General features: G+C 37.5%; 1 protein-coding gene across 1 annotated transcript; it reads right to left on the reverse strand.

Annotated features, from left to right (window-relative positions):
• Positions 1-11,417: 11,417 nt before the first annotated feature.
• LOC110920481 lies at positions 11,418-15,303 on the reverse strand. The gene is made up of 4 exons (XM_022164701.2): positions 13,706-15,303; positions 13,098-13,244; positions 12,822-12,938; positions 11,418-12,380 (listed from the first exon to the last, which is right to left on the reverse strand). The coding sequence occupies exons 1-4, from the start codon at positions 15,176-15,178 to the stop codon at positions 11,760-11,762; spliced, it is 2,358 nt and encodes a 785-aa protein (XP_022020393.1). The 5' UTR covers positions 15,179-15,303; the 3' UTR covers positions 11,418-11,759.
• Positions 15,304-15,899: the final 596 nt, after the last annotated feature.

Here is a 15,899-nt window from a genome sequence, read left to right on the forward strand (position 1 = left end):
GGCTTGCACCAGGCCCCGAGAGCCTGGTATGAGACTTTGTCTCAGCACTTGCTAGCCAATAACTTCATCCGGGGAACAATTGATGCTACTCTTTTCACAAAGATTGTTGATGGTCACTTGCTGATAGTTCAGATTTATGTGGATGACATAATTTTCGGGTCAACCAACGAAAACTTGTGCAAAGATTTTGAGCAAGTGATGAAGCAGAAATTCGAAATGTCGTCAATGGGGGAAATGAAATTCTTTTTAGGATTACAAGTTGATCAGCTTCCTGAAGGAATTTTCATACACCAGACGAAGTACGTCCATGATATTCTAGAGAAATTCGGAATGTCAGACTCCTCATCTGCTGCAACCCCACTAGCAACAAATCATGGGATTCACCCAGATCTCACCGGAGACAGGGCAGACGAACGACTATATCGATCCATGATTGGTTCCTTGATGTATCTAACTGCTTCTCGGCCCGACATTATGTACCCAACATGCCTCGCAGCAAGATTTCAATCTAACCCTAGAGCATCGCACTTAATCATTGTGAAAAGGATACTATGCTACCTGAAAGGAACTCCATCATTGGGGTTATGGTATCCTAGAAAAGGCGATTTCACACTCGAGGGGTATTCCGACTCGGATTTCGGATGCTGCAAACAAAATGCGAAATCAACAACTGCAGGATGCCAGTTCTTTGGACCTCGCTTGGTCACCTGGCAGTGCAAGAAACAAACATCTGTTGCGCTATCCACATGTGAAGCAGAATACATATCTGCAAGCAGCTGCTGTTCTCAAATCCTGTGGATACAGCAACAAATGCGCGATTACGGTTTGCAGTTTCTTAACACTCCTATTTTTGTTGATAACGAGGCTGCAATTAACATAACTAAAAATCCGGTACATCACGCTAAAACAAAACACATAGAAATTCGTCATCACTTTATTCGCGACTGCTTCGAGAAAAAGTTGATACGAATTGAGAAAATCCACACTGATGAGCAAAAAGCTGATCTGCATACCAAAGCTTTTGACAGAAATCGTTTTAAATATCTTTTAAAACTAAATGGTATGATGCTCTTTTCAGTGGTTGATGGAATTGTTAGCGTTGATGCAGAAACCACTGTGGATGATGATGATAAACAATCTGCAATGGTTTGTCGTCTTTTTACATGTTTTGGTCTTTAGGGGGAGATAGAAATATTTGTAAATATTGTAAAAATATTTTTTAGAAAAGACAAAAACAGTAAAAATTCAAAAAGCCAAAAACATGATAAAATTTTCAAAATACCAAAAACATTGAAAAAGCAAAAATGAGTTTTGTTGATAAAAGAGGAAATGATAGTACATCAGTGGACTATCACAGCATGCTAAAGAAATGTAATGTCAAATGTGATAAACGGTCTCACTAATGATGTGACGATAGGTTTTCGTACATTTAGTAGATTTATTCGGGATATAAACATAAAATTTCAAACTTGCGAAATTTGTGGGGAACACTACTTGGATATATAGGTAACCCCTGAAATCTCGTTTGAAAGGTCTCGTATTCTGATATACTAGGTGTTAATACTCTATGATGTCTGGGGTATTATTCCGGGACTTCTGCTGAACGGTAGTTCTGACCTAGTCCCTGGATAATGCTTTGCAGTAAATGCTTGAAACATAGCATTCTAGCCCTCAGTGATTAGACAATAAAATTGATAATCATCTGTTGTAGCTAAAAAGATCCTCTAAAGGGGACACACTGCTAAGTCGAAGCTGATATCTCTCTGCTGAACGGAAGTTCTGACCTGAGATCCCTCAGTTCTCGCATTTAACCCCTAAATTATGTACAGACATCATTGTAGTATTCTTGCCTGTAAGACTGAATATTGAGATTCTGGATACGGGAGTATATTCAAGAGGTGGGACACATGAATTGAGCTAAGTTCCTAAAACATCTAAATCGTATCCTGAATAGATTGAAAATTGTGTGAAAATTTAAGAGGACAACTATATCGTCAATCGAGGTGAATCGTTTAGAACTTAAAACGATTAAAAGCTTAACGGTGCTAGTGATTTGTCTCATGAACTGATATGATCCTCTTACACAAACTCACAAAGAGGTTTGTAAATAAGATTTACTTTCATTCCTGTTAATATTTCAGTCTTCTTTTGATCTATTTCATGCATTGAAAATACAAAAATATATTTTACATTTCTACTTTATTTTTGACAAACCAAGGTAGAAAGCGTATCATCAGATTCATAGTCTGATGCAAATGCAGAAAGTTGATCCTGTACTGAAAAGGCGAGTTGGGAGCTAATCAAAAACAGAGAGTTTTGAAATATCAAAATACAAGTTCATTAATTTGTAACTTGTAAATTTTCAAGAAAAATCTTTGAAAAAACAATCAGTGTGTTTTGCTTCAGGTCAACCAAGGTCATTAAGTTGAACTTGGTAGACGAATTAAGTTTCTAGGGTCATTAACTTGGACCTAGATGCTTAAATGGATTTCTCATTCACTGATAAAATATGAAAAGGTTCAAAATCAGAAAAAGGGTCAAAAGTTATTCGAGTAAAGAGGTCATGTTCTTTGGAACGAACAGCTAGCCGATCGGCTAGGCTAGCCGATCGGTTAGGCCAATCGATCAGGTCATACCTATAAATAGGCAGTCAAGGCTTCTAGAAAACTTTTTCATTTCCGATCGAACAGACTGCTATCTGCTACTCGATTCATTGTTCTTGAAGATTCTTGATTCCTTTTTCATTTCAAATTTGTGTTGTTGGCTCACTCATCATCACAAATGGTAAAGGTATGTCATTCAATCTCTGAATCAGTGATTTCATTCATGTTCTTAACTGTTGATGTTCTTCATTGAGTCGGTTAGAAAAATCAAGATTAGGAAAGATTAAGATAGAGTTAGATGATTCTGAGAATAGGGTTTTGATCGGAATTGCCTGATCTACAAGATTACCGGTTTAATTTTTGCAAAATCTTAATTAATCTTGATAGATCTAAGATTGAAAGTGACGTCAGTCGGAACTTTAGATGAAGATTTGAACAAGTTTTAGGTTGTTTTTTAGAGAAAATGAAAACAGGGTTTTGATGTCGATATCAGGAAGAATAATAATCTGTGTTCAATTTTGAGATATCTGTTAGTTTGTTCTTCATGATTATTTGAATGTTCTTCATGATGAAGATGTTGCTAGCCGATCGGCTAGACCAGCCGAACGAACAGCATCATGTTTTCATTTATGAATAATGTTTAAATCTTTTGTTTTTCTGCTTTGAAATGTGTGCCATGATATATTTTGTCATTGTTTAAAGTGTTAGAGTGAATCTGTTGTATGTTGTTTTTGTTTAGTCATTTGCTAGCCGATCGGTTAGTCTAGCCGATCGAACAGCAAATGCTAGTCGATCGGTTAGTCTAGCCGATCGAACAGCATTGCATTATCTCATATATGCAGGACTATCTTGGTTAATCTTTCGAGTAGTAAAATGCTAGTCGTTCGAACAGCATTCTGCTAGTCGTTCGAACAGCATTCTGCTAGCCGATCGAACAGTATTTTACTAGCCGATCGAACAGCATTCTGCTAGCCGATCGAACAGTATTTTACTAGCCGATCGAACAGCATTCTGCTAGCCGATCGAACAGTTTTTTACTAGCCGATCGAACAGCTTTATGCTAGTCGATCGAACAGCATTTTGCTAACCGTTTGCATATCACATTGCTAACCGATCGAACAGAGATTTGTTAGTCGATCGAATAGCAACTTGCTAATCAATCGAATAGCATTGTTCTAGCCGTTCAAGTAGCATTGTTTGATGACCTTAGATATCTTGCATAGTCTTTTGCTAATCGATCGAACAGTATTTTGCTAGCCGATCGAGTAGACCACTCGATCGACCAGACCAGCCGATCGAACAGCAAAGGTTCTTTCAACACATCATTCCTATTCGATCGAACAGCAAATACTATTCGATTGAACAAGCCATTCGATTCACTGTTATATCACTCTAAATGTTTCAACTGTTTCAAGTCTCTATATCTAATGTTTAAATTTTTCACAGGGACGAGGAAAAGACACTAACAAAGGACACAATGTTCCAAGTGCAATTGATGAGGTCTCTACAAAAGGAACAGAAGCAGAAAAAATGGCTGAGTGCTTAAGAAAAAGCAGAATTGCTAAGGCATTGTCTGATACAACAATAGTTTATGAATCTCATGTTAGAAGATTTTGGGACACTGCAAGGTTTGAAGAAAAGGATAATAAAATTCATGCAGTAGTCAAGAAGAAAGATGAAAACAACAAGGATATTGATGTTGAAGTAGTGTTTGGAGTAGAGGACATAAGAAGGGTTCTTGATTTACAAGATTCTGACAATGATCCAACGATCATGTCAGAACGTCTTGCTAAAGGGCTATGGTGTAGATTGGGATTTTCTTCACACATCAACGGAAAAATGTTCAAAAGGAGTTTCTCGAAACAATACAGATACTTAATGCATTGCTTAGTGCATTCCCTATCTCACAGAAAGGGAGCCTATGATGAGGTGTCTGACTACATAATGAACATTGTTGTAAGTATTGTGCTGAACAGGAAATACAATATTTCACAAGTGATTTTTGAATTTTTAAAAGAAAATTGCTTAGCCGGGAAAGACAAATACATTATGTACCCAAGATTCATTATGATGATCTTGAATGACAAAGTTAAGGATTTGCCAAAGAACAATGATGATATTATGGCAATGGCTGAAGTGAATAAGACTGCTATTCTAAGAATCACAAAGGAGAAGGATGATAAAACAAAAGAGTTGATCTGTGCATTAAAGGATGAATCATACGTAGCTCCTGAAAATGATAAATGGAGACATGATAATAGTGACTCAGACAATGAAGACAATAAGATGAGTGAAATGATTGAAAAGAAAACCAGATGGTGGTGTATCAAAGATGGAAAGAGAAAGAGAACACCAAAGTCGACCCCTGTGGTTGTAATTAAAGAAACAGCAAAGGGTACAGTGATAGGGGGAGCTATATGATTCTTAGAGTATGTTATGAAAATTGTTACTAATTTTGCTTTAAATAATTGTTTTGCAGGGTCTTCTGAAGAACCTCAAAGAAAGCTAATTGATGAACCTGTTATAGAACCAAGGGAGGTGGTTGATAAAGGTGTTGGTTTAAAAGAGACTTTGGAAAGCTATTTTAAAAAGCATGAAGAGGCTGAACAAGCACAAGCTCAAAAGAAAGTTGGTCAAGAAGAGGAAGCTCAAAAGAACTCCAGTAATGAAGATTCAGAAGAAACTTTATCTGAATCTGAACTGGACAAGGAGACAGTGGGAAAAGGAAAGGTACAACTGAAGAAAAGACCTTTAAAGAAAAGAAAGAACTCTGAAGATGAAGATTCACCGTACAATCCTGAGGATTCCCAGAAAAACAGAAAGAAAAGAAAAGCTACTCGCAGCGGTGATATTCCAAGAGTGGTTAGAGCAAAGAAACAGAATGCTAAATCACAAAAAGAGAAGGAAGGAAAGAAGAAACAGGACACTGCTGAAACTAGTCCTGTAGTTGAGATACCAAAAGAAGTTCCTTTAACAGAAATTCCAATAGAAACACAAACTTCTTATGATGATTATGTGGAGATCACCGGAGTCAAATCTGCTAAACAAACATCTGATCGTCATGATATTCCAGAATCATCACAACGAAAGACAGATTATTTCAACTTAGATTTTGATAGCCTTGGTGGTGCTACTGGAGATTTCTTTAAAGATATGCCAGAGAGTGAAGGAGATCTATTTCATGATAAAAAGATGAAAGAATTGGAAGAAAAAGTTAAAGCCTTGGAAAAGGAAAAGGAAGAAAACGAAGCTGTACAAATAAAGTTGAAGGAAATGATTGATGAGTTGGAGAAACGGCATGAAGACGTAATGGATGCAGTGTTTACAAAAGATGAGAAATTGAATGAAATGAAGGAAGATATAAAAGATAATGCAGAACTTATTAGTGCACTTACTGATGAAATTGCTGCATTGAACGCCAAAGTCAAAGACTTGCAGAATATCAATCAGACTTTGAATCAACTCTTAAATGAGATGAATGAAGCTTCGACAAATGAAATGAAGGCAATGAAGCTAGAGATGGAAGCTATGAAAGCAGATAAGGTGATGAAAGATAAGCAACTGGAAATGCTTACGGCTGTGATTGAAGCACATCTGAAGGTGAACATCCACGAGGTTTTTGATCAAGTTGACATTATCAAGGCAAATGAAAGAAGGAAAGAAAGAGAAAGACAGCTTGCTGAAGAAGCTAACCTGAAAAATAAAGGCATAGCAGAAGAAGTTGAAGTTGTTGGATCTTCACAAAATCAACTTGAGGTAGGTGGATCATCTTCTCAACCAGAAATTGAAATGGTGGATGCTCAAGATGTTACAGTAAATGATGAAGAAATGGTGGAAGCAGAAAATGAAGCAGTTCATGAACCAGAGTTTATTATGGTTGGTGAATCTGTAGAGCCTATTATTCCGGAGAATGTTTTGAGAGACGTTCAAATCATACAAAGAAAGAAAAAGGCTAAAGAAGTATTACTACTGGAGTACTCTACCGACAAGTTTGTATTAGTTGGAAAAGCCTATAGAGTGCCCTATAGTGAAGAAGAATCTGCCAAGCTGTTAAGATTTCATGAATTAAAGGATCAAGGGAAGATAGCTAGAGGAGAAGTGGAAGAAGAATCTGATAGTGATTTTTGGGAGGAAGAAGATGAAGATGATGATAAAGATGATAAAGCAGACGATAAATCCGATGATGATGATAAGCCTGATGATGATGATGATGATCAAGGCACATCGGGTTTGCTAATCAATGATCCATCTGTTCAAGATAAAGTAAATGAACTCATGAATGATGAAGTGAATGAACAGAATGATGATGCAGAGTGTGAAGGGTCATCTTCTGGAAACCAATCCGGTGATCAGGTACATCAACTCACATCTACTTTTATTTCTCTTTCTGAACATCATCAAGGAGAAGTAGATATTATCAGAACAAGAGCTGAAATGCTTGAGGAGTTGGGGTTAGAAGATGGGAAGTTTAAATTTGATATCGAAGATGAAATCCCAGAGTCTCCGATTAAAAACTTTGAACCACAATTTCCACTTGAAGCAGAATTTTATGATAATGTGACCATAGAGACTGATTCAGATTCAGAAGAAGAAAGAATAGATTTTCACTATGAAGGTGAAGACATGGCATTTCCTACATTCACAGAGTTATTTGAAGACATGAATGCAGAATTATTGAAGAGAAAAATTGAAGAAAGAGTTGCATCTGCTGATATGCCTGAACCAGTTCCAAGAGAAATTTCTGCTGAAGAGAGAAAGAAATGGTTCAGATCAATGCCAAAGGAAAGAAAGCCTCTTAGAGCCCTACAGTATTTTACTCATGATAAAGACTTATCTTGGGGTGATATTCTTTCTTGGGGGTATCTGGAAGACTTGAATGTTTATGCAATTCGAAGAGAGCAAGGTGTTCAATACTTCAGGTGCATTTCTGATCTTGCTACCTTACCTTGGTGGGACGTAGATGAATTGGTGGTTACAAAGAATATTAAACAATTCTACTACGGTCCTGAAGTAAAACAGAGAGACCAGAAGCTGTGGAATTACATCAAGTATCAAGCAACGATCAATTATCCAGATTGGAAACCACAGTTTCCTAAAAGAATTGTGAAGTTTACAGCTAAAGGTGAGAAGGATGTTACTCTTGATGTCAAACCGCCAAAATGTTTGAAGAGCATGCCTTTAAGGGCTATTGAGCAGGATTTCTATGATTTATTTCAAGCATGGCTCTATAATCCTTCTACTGCTGAAGCTGTGATCTCTTTGTACGATAAAGACACTGGTGAAGCTAGGAAAATTTGTATTCTAGACCCGATGTGGCTGGTAAATTGCTCAAAGAAAGACATAGATTGCTTGTTTGTCAACAAGATAATCTATGACAAGAAAGACAAAGCCATTGCTCAGCAGTACCAGAGTGTAGTTGATGTTTGTTTTGCTAAAGAAATCAACTCTGGTAAGAACTGGAAAACCTCATGGAGAGAAATAGAGGTTGATGAGTTTCTAAAGGTGTACAAGAGAAGTTTAAGATCCAAGGAAATTCAGAGAAAAGCTGTTGAAAGAGGAAGACGAAATCTTGGATTTGTACCTCCTACTGATCAGACACCCATAGAGTCTGAAGAGAACAAGATCCCTAAGTGGGACAGAAAAAGAGATGGAGATCCAGTGTACAGAAATTGGTGGATCACAGAGGGAAGACATAAGAGAAGACAAATGTTAGCTGAACGAGAAGAGAAGAGAAAACAAAAGGCACGAGATAGAAGACGCAACAGGAAGTAATCAAGACTTTGCTGGAAGGGACTACAGCTTCATCCGAGGGGGAGTCTGTTAGTACATAAACGTCTGTAGCTTCCGTCAGCTTAAAGTCTTTATTTTGTTAAAGTTGTATAGTTTAATGTATAAAGCGTCAGAATACAGGGTTTGTTTTGTAAAAGTGCTGCTTTGTAAGCCGATCGGCTGGCCTAGCCGATCGAACAGCCTAACCGATCGAACAGCTGTTCGATCGGGTGGCCCAACCGATCGGTTAGCCTAACCGATCGGACAGCACTTAGCTTATTCTGACTTGCCTATAAATAGAAGTTCTGTCAGCTCATTTAGGACTTTTGAATCTGTCTGTAACCTAGAGAGCTGAAGTCTGTGATCAACTGGAACTTGTATCTTGTCATATATTTCAATTGAATTGCAGACTGTTGAACATGGAAATCATATGTCTTTCTGTATCTGTATATGATTTGCTGGATTCCGCACAGCAATCATAGTGTGACATTCATTAACAGGAAGATCCCGATCAACCAGGGACCAACAATTGTTAAATAGAAAAAAAATTAAATTAACAACCATTTGATTGCTGATACGTGAAGTCCAGCCCATCGACCCAAAAATGGGTCAAGACAAGTTTTTTTAATAGTTTTTATTATAAATAATAATAATAATTAGGATAAGGATCAAAATATATTTTTTAAACAAAATAAATGTAGATAATGAGGGTAAAGGAGAAAATACCACGTGACATTTAATGGAGTCTTTTATTAGTATTTAGATTTAGATTAGATGTGTAGTAATTGTACAATATGGTTAAAACACAACTCTTTCGTCTTAGTCCTTGTGGTGATCTAAACATTCACCAATTAAATTATCAAGTTTGATTTGAACTAATATATAATATACATATATATTTTCTTGTATATAAAAAAATATGTCGCAAAACAAAATTTTAGAGCCGAAACACTAAAAAAATTACGTCAAAAACTGTTGCTTGACGCGTTAAATCGCGTAAAAAAATGACTCGGTCGTCTTTCTTAATCCGTTTTTCACCACGGTTTCAACCATGAGTTTAAAAGTTCGAAAACGGAGTTATATATATCATAATATTTTAATGTCGAGACGTAACTCGCGTCCGGTGCTTCCATTTCGTTATCGGTGCGTCCCTGCAGCCGCGTTTTTCGTTCACACGCGTTTTGAGTCGTTCAAGAGTATGAAAATTTCACAAAACCAACTTCATATGTTTAAATTATGCGTATAAAATTCGTATTTGCCGGCGTTGTCAGTTTTTCATACGGTTTCAGTTCGTTATCATTTAAAGCTCAGCAGATTTCCCGAAAATCACCGTACGCGCACTGTAAAGTTAGATAGGCGTTCCTAGGCATTCCAAAAGCCTAATTGAGTTAATTCGTGTCTTAAACACTATTCATTATTGCCTTAAACATTTGTTAATCGCGTAATTAGAAGCCGTTAATTACCGGTTGTCACAAAAGATTGGCCTCTAGATACTCTCAAAGAAGAAATTAACATAATTGAAATGATGAACAAAGATTCTAAGATCAAAAGAACTGCTCCAAATTAGAACAAATACAAGCTGCTTGATCAAGATGAGGCATTAAGTTACAAAAGAAGGAGAGTGGAGCTTGTTGCTGCAGGATATGGGCCTACAAGATCAATTGCAAGATGGTCAAAGCAGAATGTTAATGAGACCTATAGAAGGCTAGAAGAGCTCAGAAAGAAAGACCCAAATGATCCTCAGAAGCCAGTATATACCGAAACCACTGCTCGTAGGCCTCAACAGCCCCATGCCCCTAAAAAGTTGTTCTCATCATCTGTTTTACCTATCAGTGCCTTAAATCAATTACAAAGGCAAAAGCAGATGGATGAGGAAGATGAGAAGAGGTATGCTGAACATAGAAAAGAGGCCATCAGAAACCAACTTCAATTTGGAGTGGATGATGGTGCTAACCAACTTGCTACTCAAATTGCTGAAACAATCAAACAGTTGGCAAGTAGACCTCAATCCCTAAACTCATCTCAAATAAATCTTGTCCCTAGAAAGCCAGCTGATCCAAAAATAGTAAAGTGGAAGTCATGCTCAAAAACCCAAGTATTGACTTTGATTAGATCAGATGGTAGTGTTGGAGAGGTTAAAAAGGATAGTGCATATAATCTGAATATATTATTTAAAGTTTAAACCCAAACCGGTTCTAGCAGTTCTTTAAACGGACCCGTTGGTTATAACCAGAACCGCACCGGGAACCGTTTTCTCCCATATTTAAGAACCGGAACTGGACCCAAAATACAACAATACGTTCGGATCTGGCGGTTCCAGTTCGGTTCCCTGGTTCTAGCGGTTCGGAACCGTAAACTGCTCAGCCCTACCTTCAACTTAAAAGGGATGATGAAGAAGACATGTTCTCCCTGGACTATGAACTACAATTCAAAGGACAAATCAAGGGATGTTGATAAGAAATAAAGATCAGTAATAAAGAAGGTTTTTGGTATCATCTATTGTATAGGGAGATTGTTGGATCAGCAGCTGTGACATTGTCTACAGTAGCATATGTAACCAGGACACAACATGTAGCAAAGGAGATATTGCTGCGTAACAGACTCCTGATTGAGCTTTGGTGAAAGTTGTTGAGGCAGGTGATCGTGTGTTCGTAGTTAATGTTTGTTGAAACTTAAGTTATATTCAAATTCTATTAAGTTTGTTAGACATCTTTTATATGTACTTATGTCTATAAACAGTTTACATTGTCAATGGGTGGGTACTCCCTTTTTTGGATAGGAGAATGGAAATAGTCGTATTTAACTGATATATTAATCGATGATCTATGTTTATAATTGTCTATTAGCTATAATATATAACACGTTTTGGTACAATATCTATATACCTATCTATACTTTCTATTAAAATGTGTTATGCGTGGTTTTCTAAAAACCACCCGTGTTTGCACACGAGTTTTACTACTGTACTAATAATAAATTTCTTTTAAACAATTCCATAACTTAATGTGATTTTGAATGTCTCTTAGTACACATTGAATCCCAACAAATTATCTCCAAAGAGAATGTAAGCTTCAGAAATCCGTACATGGATTTAAACAAATAGCAAAAAGTTGAAAGCCTCATCTAACAAAGATCAAAACGTTTGGTTCTATCTAAAATGAAGAAGAGCCACGTGTTTACATGAAAACTTGTTGTACACGATCATACCACATCCACATGACATAACCATAACTTGCTTTAGGCACTATATAATGCAAACGTATAGGGTTTTAGTGCATCTTTCTCTTCACTTTACATACTCAAAAAGGTGATTTTAGAAGCTCATAGGTCAACTTTACAGTATGCATGCTGGCGTAAGCTAGCAAAGTAGGTTGATATGAAAAGGGGTTACTCGATCACATGAAACTTGGAAAACATTCTCCTGAGGGTACTAAATGCAATAGCCATAACTACCACCGTCACTATTTTCTTTGAAGCTAAGATTCTCAAATTCACCCTCACACCATGTTCTCTCATTAGTTCCACAACCACACTACCTAACATCATCACCCAGCAGCAAAGTGTGCGTATTACAAGTCGCAATGTATCCTTAGCTCCATAAACGTTAGTACCCGTGTCACCAGAAACTTCCACGTACGACCGTCTGGAGGGACCCACATGTCCGCTTTCCCGAGAGTTGAGTCCCAGAATATCATTTAGCCACCCAGACAGTTTCACAAGTAGATTGGCCAACCATGCCACCTCATCTTTAGAGATTGGTCTCTTCATCCAGTCACCCTTGTACCTTATGTCTGTTGTGGGGCGGTTTCCAGCGGTTCTAGGGCGGAATATTTCATGTTGTGATTTTTCAGGTTGTTTGCCAGTTTCCAGTACGGTCGGATTTGTTATGATATTGCCACCAAATAAGCAACCCATTCGGGACTTCAAGGAACTTAGAAGTTGTAGGTTGTTAGGAAGGTTTTCATGTGAAATAACTTGAAGCTCAGACTCGGCACGCAGAGCAAGAAGCTGCACAAAGGATGAATAACTTTTCAGTAACCAGGTGACGAAATGGGTCGGGTCAGGTTGACCCTAAAATGCTTGCGATTCCAAACAAAATTAAATCTTTTTTATATATATTTAGTGTGTACTACTATATGATTACAGATTTACAGAAATCACATCATTTCAAAAATAATCTATTCCTTGTAATAAAATGCTTTACAAGAATTTATGCATAAAACAAAACACTTTGGGTATCTTCAGACTTGTTCGACCCGGTTACTTTTAAGCTAAATTTCTTTTAATTGATCTGTTTGGCCCGATCATAAGAAACAGGCTCATTTGTGAATCCTACCATTGTGGCTAGTATACACGGAGCAGCAGCTAAATGACTAAACAAAAATCAGTGTATCTGTAACCTCTATTATTTTAGAAGCGAAGTGTAACAAAACAGGGCAAAGACAAGACCTGAAAAAGTTGCTGCCCGCCGTCTTCACTGGTGCTAAATAGTTTCAGATCTTTATTCCAGTTTTCATGCAAGAATGATCCATCAGCCTCACTTTCAGATAGGCCATCCTCCCAGTCCTAGTACATCAAAATGAACTACATCAACTAACAAGATAACAGAATATCCTGATTCCAAATAGTTGTTAAAAATAAATCACTACGTAACTGAAACCTGCATGAAGTTGATCATTCAAAATGTCTACTGAGCAAACAAGTTAACTTGCAATGAAAAACTACCTGCAGCTGTTCACGGATTGCAGGGACAAATCTGTATAATGAATTAAGCATCGATTTGGATAATCCTGCTGGATTGGAATGAAAAACGATGTCTACGTTTTTTATGAGGTTCATGAGTTCCTTAGACGCTGTTAATATGTTAACAACCTGCAGAAGACAACCAACAGAGGTATTTATCAAAATGAAAATGCTTATCTTTGCAGCTGTTTTGTTTCAATAGTTTAAATAAGTCTTTAGCCTAGTATCATGGATCACATCAACAGGCATTTGGCTAGTGGTATCCTATCCAAGGTGTATCTAAGGTATCCCGTAACCCCATGTCCTCATCAACAACTAAGTAGTTGGTATTCAAGCTCAATTGGTACGAGGGTAAAAGGTGTGTGACAGTGTGAGTTTGCCATTCCAAAAGAATCTTGTCTAACAAAAATATTTGGAACCCTAAATGAATAATAGCTTTATTCAATTCCATGTATAGAACACAGTTAAAAAAAAAGATACCAAGCAATTGAACTTAAAAACTTTATCAATAAAAATACTCAAAAACTAAGCAGTTGCTAAAAACACCAACAAATTGGTTATCATGACAGAATTATAGAAATTGGACAAACCTTGGATACCATCTGCACGATAAGTTCGGGGTCCGTGTGAATGAACTTATGAGCAAAACCAATGAAGTGCATAACCAAGGAACTGTAGAAAAGGTAGTTTGATAACACAAAGCCTTGCCAAGATGATGAATATTCACATGGATGAGCTATATCAACCTCCTTCACAGAATCTCTCTTCAAACTATCTGCATTTGCAGACATCTCTGGAAACTCATCCAAACTAACCACCCAAGGTTCCATATAGTTTACCCAAAGGGAAAACACCTGAGAGACATTCTTTACCGAAGTTTCCACCGGACAAAACAGGAATGTTCTCAAAATGTACCTGTAGAGTGGCCTCTGAATACAAGAGTTCCAATAACCAAGAGATCCCATACCAGAAAACATATCCCTATACTTCATATCAACAGAACCGGTGGCCCTCCAACTGGTAGCTTTACTAAGTTCCACCTGATCACACCCCTCAACACTATTTGGAAGTAAACTTGAATTTAGATACTTCACAAACACATTAACAACCTCACCCAAACCAGCTGTGGGAGGCAGTTCAGCTAAAACCGACCGAAGAGGTAGTACAACCCCAAATGACTTGCACTGCTTCACCGGCAAAGGTGAGAAATCATTATCCACAATCCAGAAATTTACAAGCGTGTGAACAAAAAACTCCGCGTTCTCAAGAACCGAACTATCGTAACTAGAAGAGTAATGCAGCAATGAACTCCTATAAGGTGACTGAGCATTCAAATCACTCAAAGGCACAAAAAACCGAAGATAAGCATGCAAAAGCCTAACATACAAACTACCACCGTTCCTGTTCTTCGGCTCATTTCCACGAGGTTTACCAGCATTACCAAACACAGGAATCGCCCAAGTCTCTAACCTAAACCTTTTACTAACCCTAGAGCTAACCGAGGAGGTACGATTATCACACCTTCCTTTAGAAACAGGATAATAAACAAACCAAAACAAGTAATACTCCAAAATATTCAGCTGAACCTGTAACGAACCTCCATCTTTAAGCCTACCTTTGAACAAAGGACATAAATCAGAGAAAACATCACACTGACTAGCGTTCTGTAACGTCAATCGAATCCATTCAGGCAAGCGTTCCATAGGAAAAACATATTTAACAAGAGATAAACGATCAACAGCAGTAAGAGAAGTGAATAAGGCACCAGTAGGAGAAAGCAGACTAAAAACCTTATCGGAAACCTCGGTCGCTAAAACGTCAATCCAACCGTTAGCGTTAGGGTTTGGGGGCTTCTGGTCATCAAAACCGAATAATTTGCAGATTAGCGTGGGGAAGGTGATGGAGAAAAACCAGCGCGACTGGTCTGGCGAGTGTTTGTGAAGAAATGAGTCGACGGAAGCGCAGACTGTAGCGATTTGGTCGGGCGTTGAGGCGGCGACGATTGTGGAAGCGAGGTCGGCGGATTTGGATTGAGCGTCGGTGGCGTATGAGTGAGGAATCATCGTGAAATAGAGTGTGGTGGTTGTGAATTGTGATGAGTGGAATTTAGGGCAAAAGATGATGGGGAAATTTTGAAGATTTAAATGGCGGGGGTTGAGAGAGAAGAAGAAGCGTGGTGTTAAAAGCGTGGATATTATTGTCTTTGATGACGCTGGCTGCCCCCACTTTATATTCATACTTTTAACCTTATCCTAACTCATTCATAACTTTTGGATAAATAAAGGCCTCGCCCTCACCCTTCAACCTTCATAAGTTTTTAGAGACCCTAACGCTTTGTTCGTGAATTAATTTAACGAGAGATAAAAAAAAGAAAGTAAAAGTAAGAAAGGAAAGAACGAGAAAGGAAAAAAATATGTATTTTTCACCATTTCCTTCTAAATCGGAAAGAAAGAAAAACTAAATAATTTAGCCTAGTTTTCCTTTTTTTTTCTTCCTTAAATGAATCTCGGGAACACGACATGTTTTATTTTCCTTCCTTAAATGAAACTCTAGAACACAAAATATTTTTACTTTCTTTTTGTTTCTTTTCTTTTCCTTTCCTTTCATTAGTAAACTCTGAAACACAGTGTAAGTGAACTAAGAAGTGGATACCCTTTTGCAAGATTATCCGTCAAATATATTTAGTAACAAAACCCTTCTCTTTTATCCGGGTTTGAAGCCGACAATTATAAACTAAAAAAGTTTAAAGCAGGCGAAGTTGAAAATTATATGTTATGTAAGTCC

Source organism: Helianthus annuus, chromosome 16 (genome assembly GCF_002127325.2).
Source record: "Helianthus annuus cultivar XRQ/B chromosome 16, HanXRQr2.0-SUNRISE, whole genome shotgun sequence".
NCBI lineage: Eukaryota > Viridiplantae > Streptophyta > Magnoliopsida > Asterales > Asteraceae > Helianthus > Helianthus annuus.

Coding starts and splice junctions, on each gene's coding strand:
- LOC110920481 (XM_022164701.2), bottom strand. CDS start 15,178: ATGATTCCTCACTCATACGCCACCGACGCTCAATCCAAATCCGCCGAC. Junction 12,939..13,097: donor CAATCCGTGAACAGCTGCAG/GTAGTTTTTCAT, acceptor TTGATGTACTAG/GACTGGGAGGATGGCCTATC. Junction 12,381..12,821: donor GCGGGCAGCAACTTTTTCAG/GTCTTGTCTTTG, acceptor TCCTTTGTGCAG/CTTCTTGCTCTGCGTGCCGA.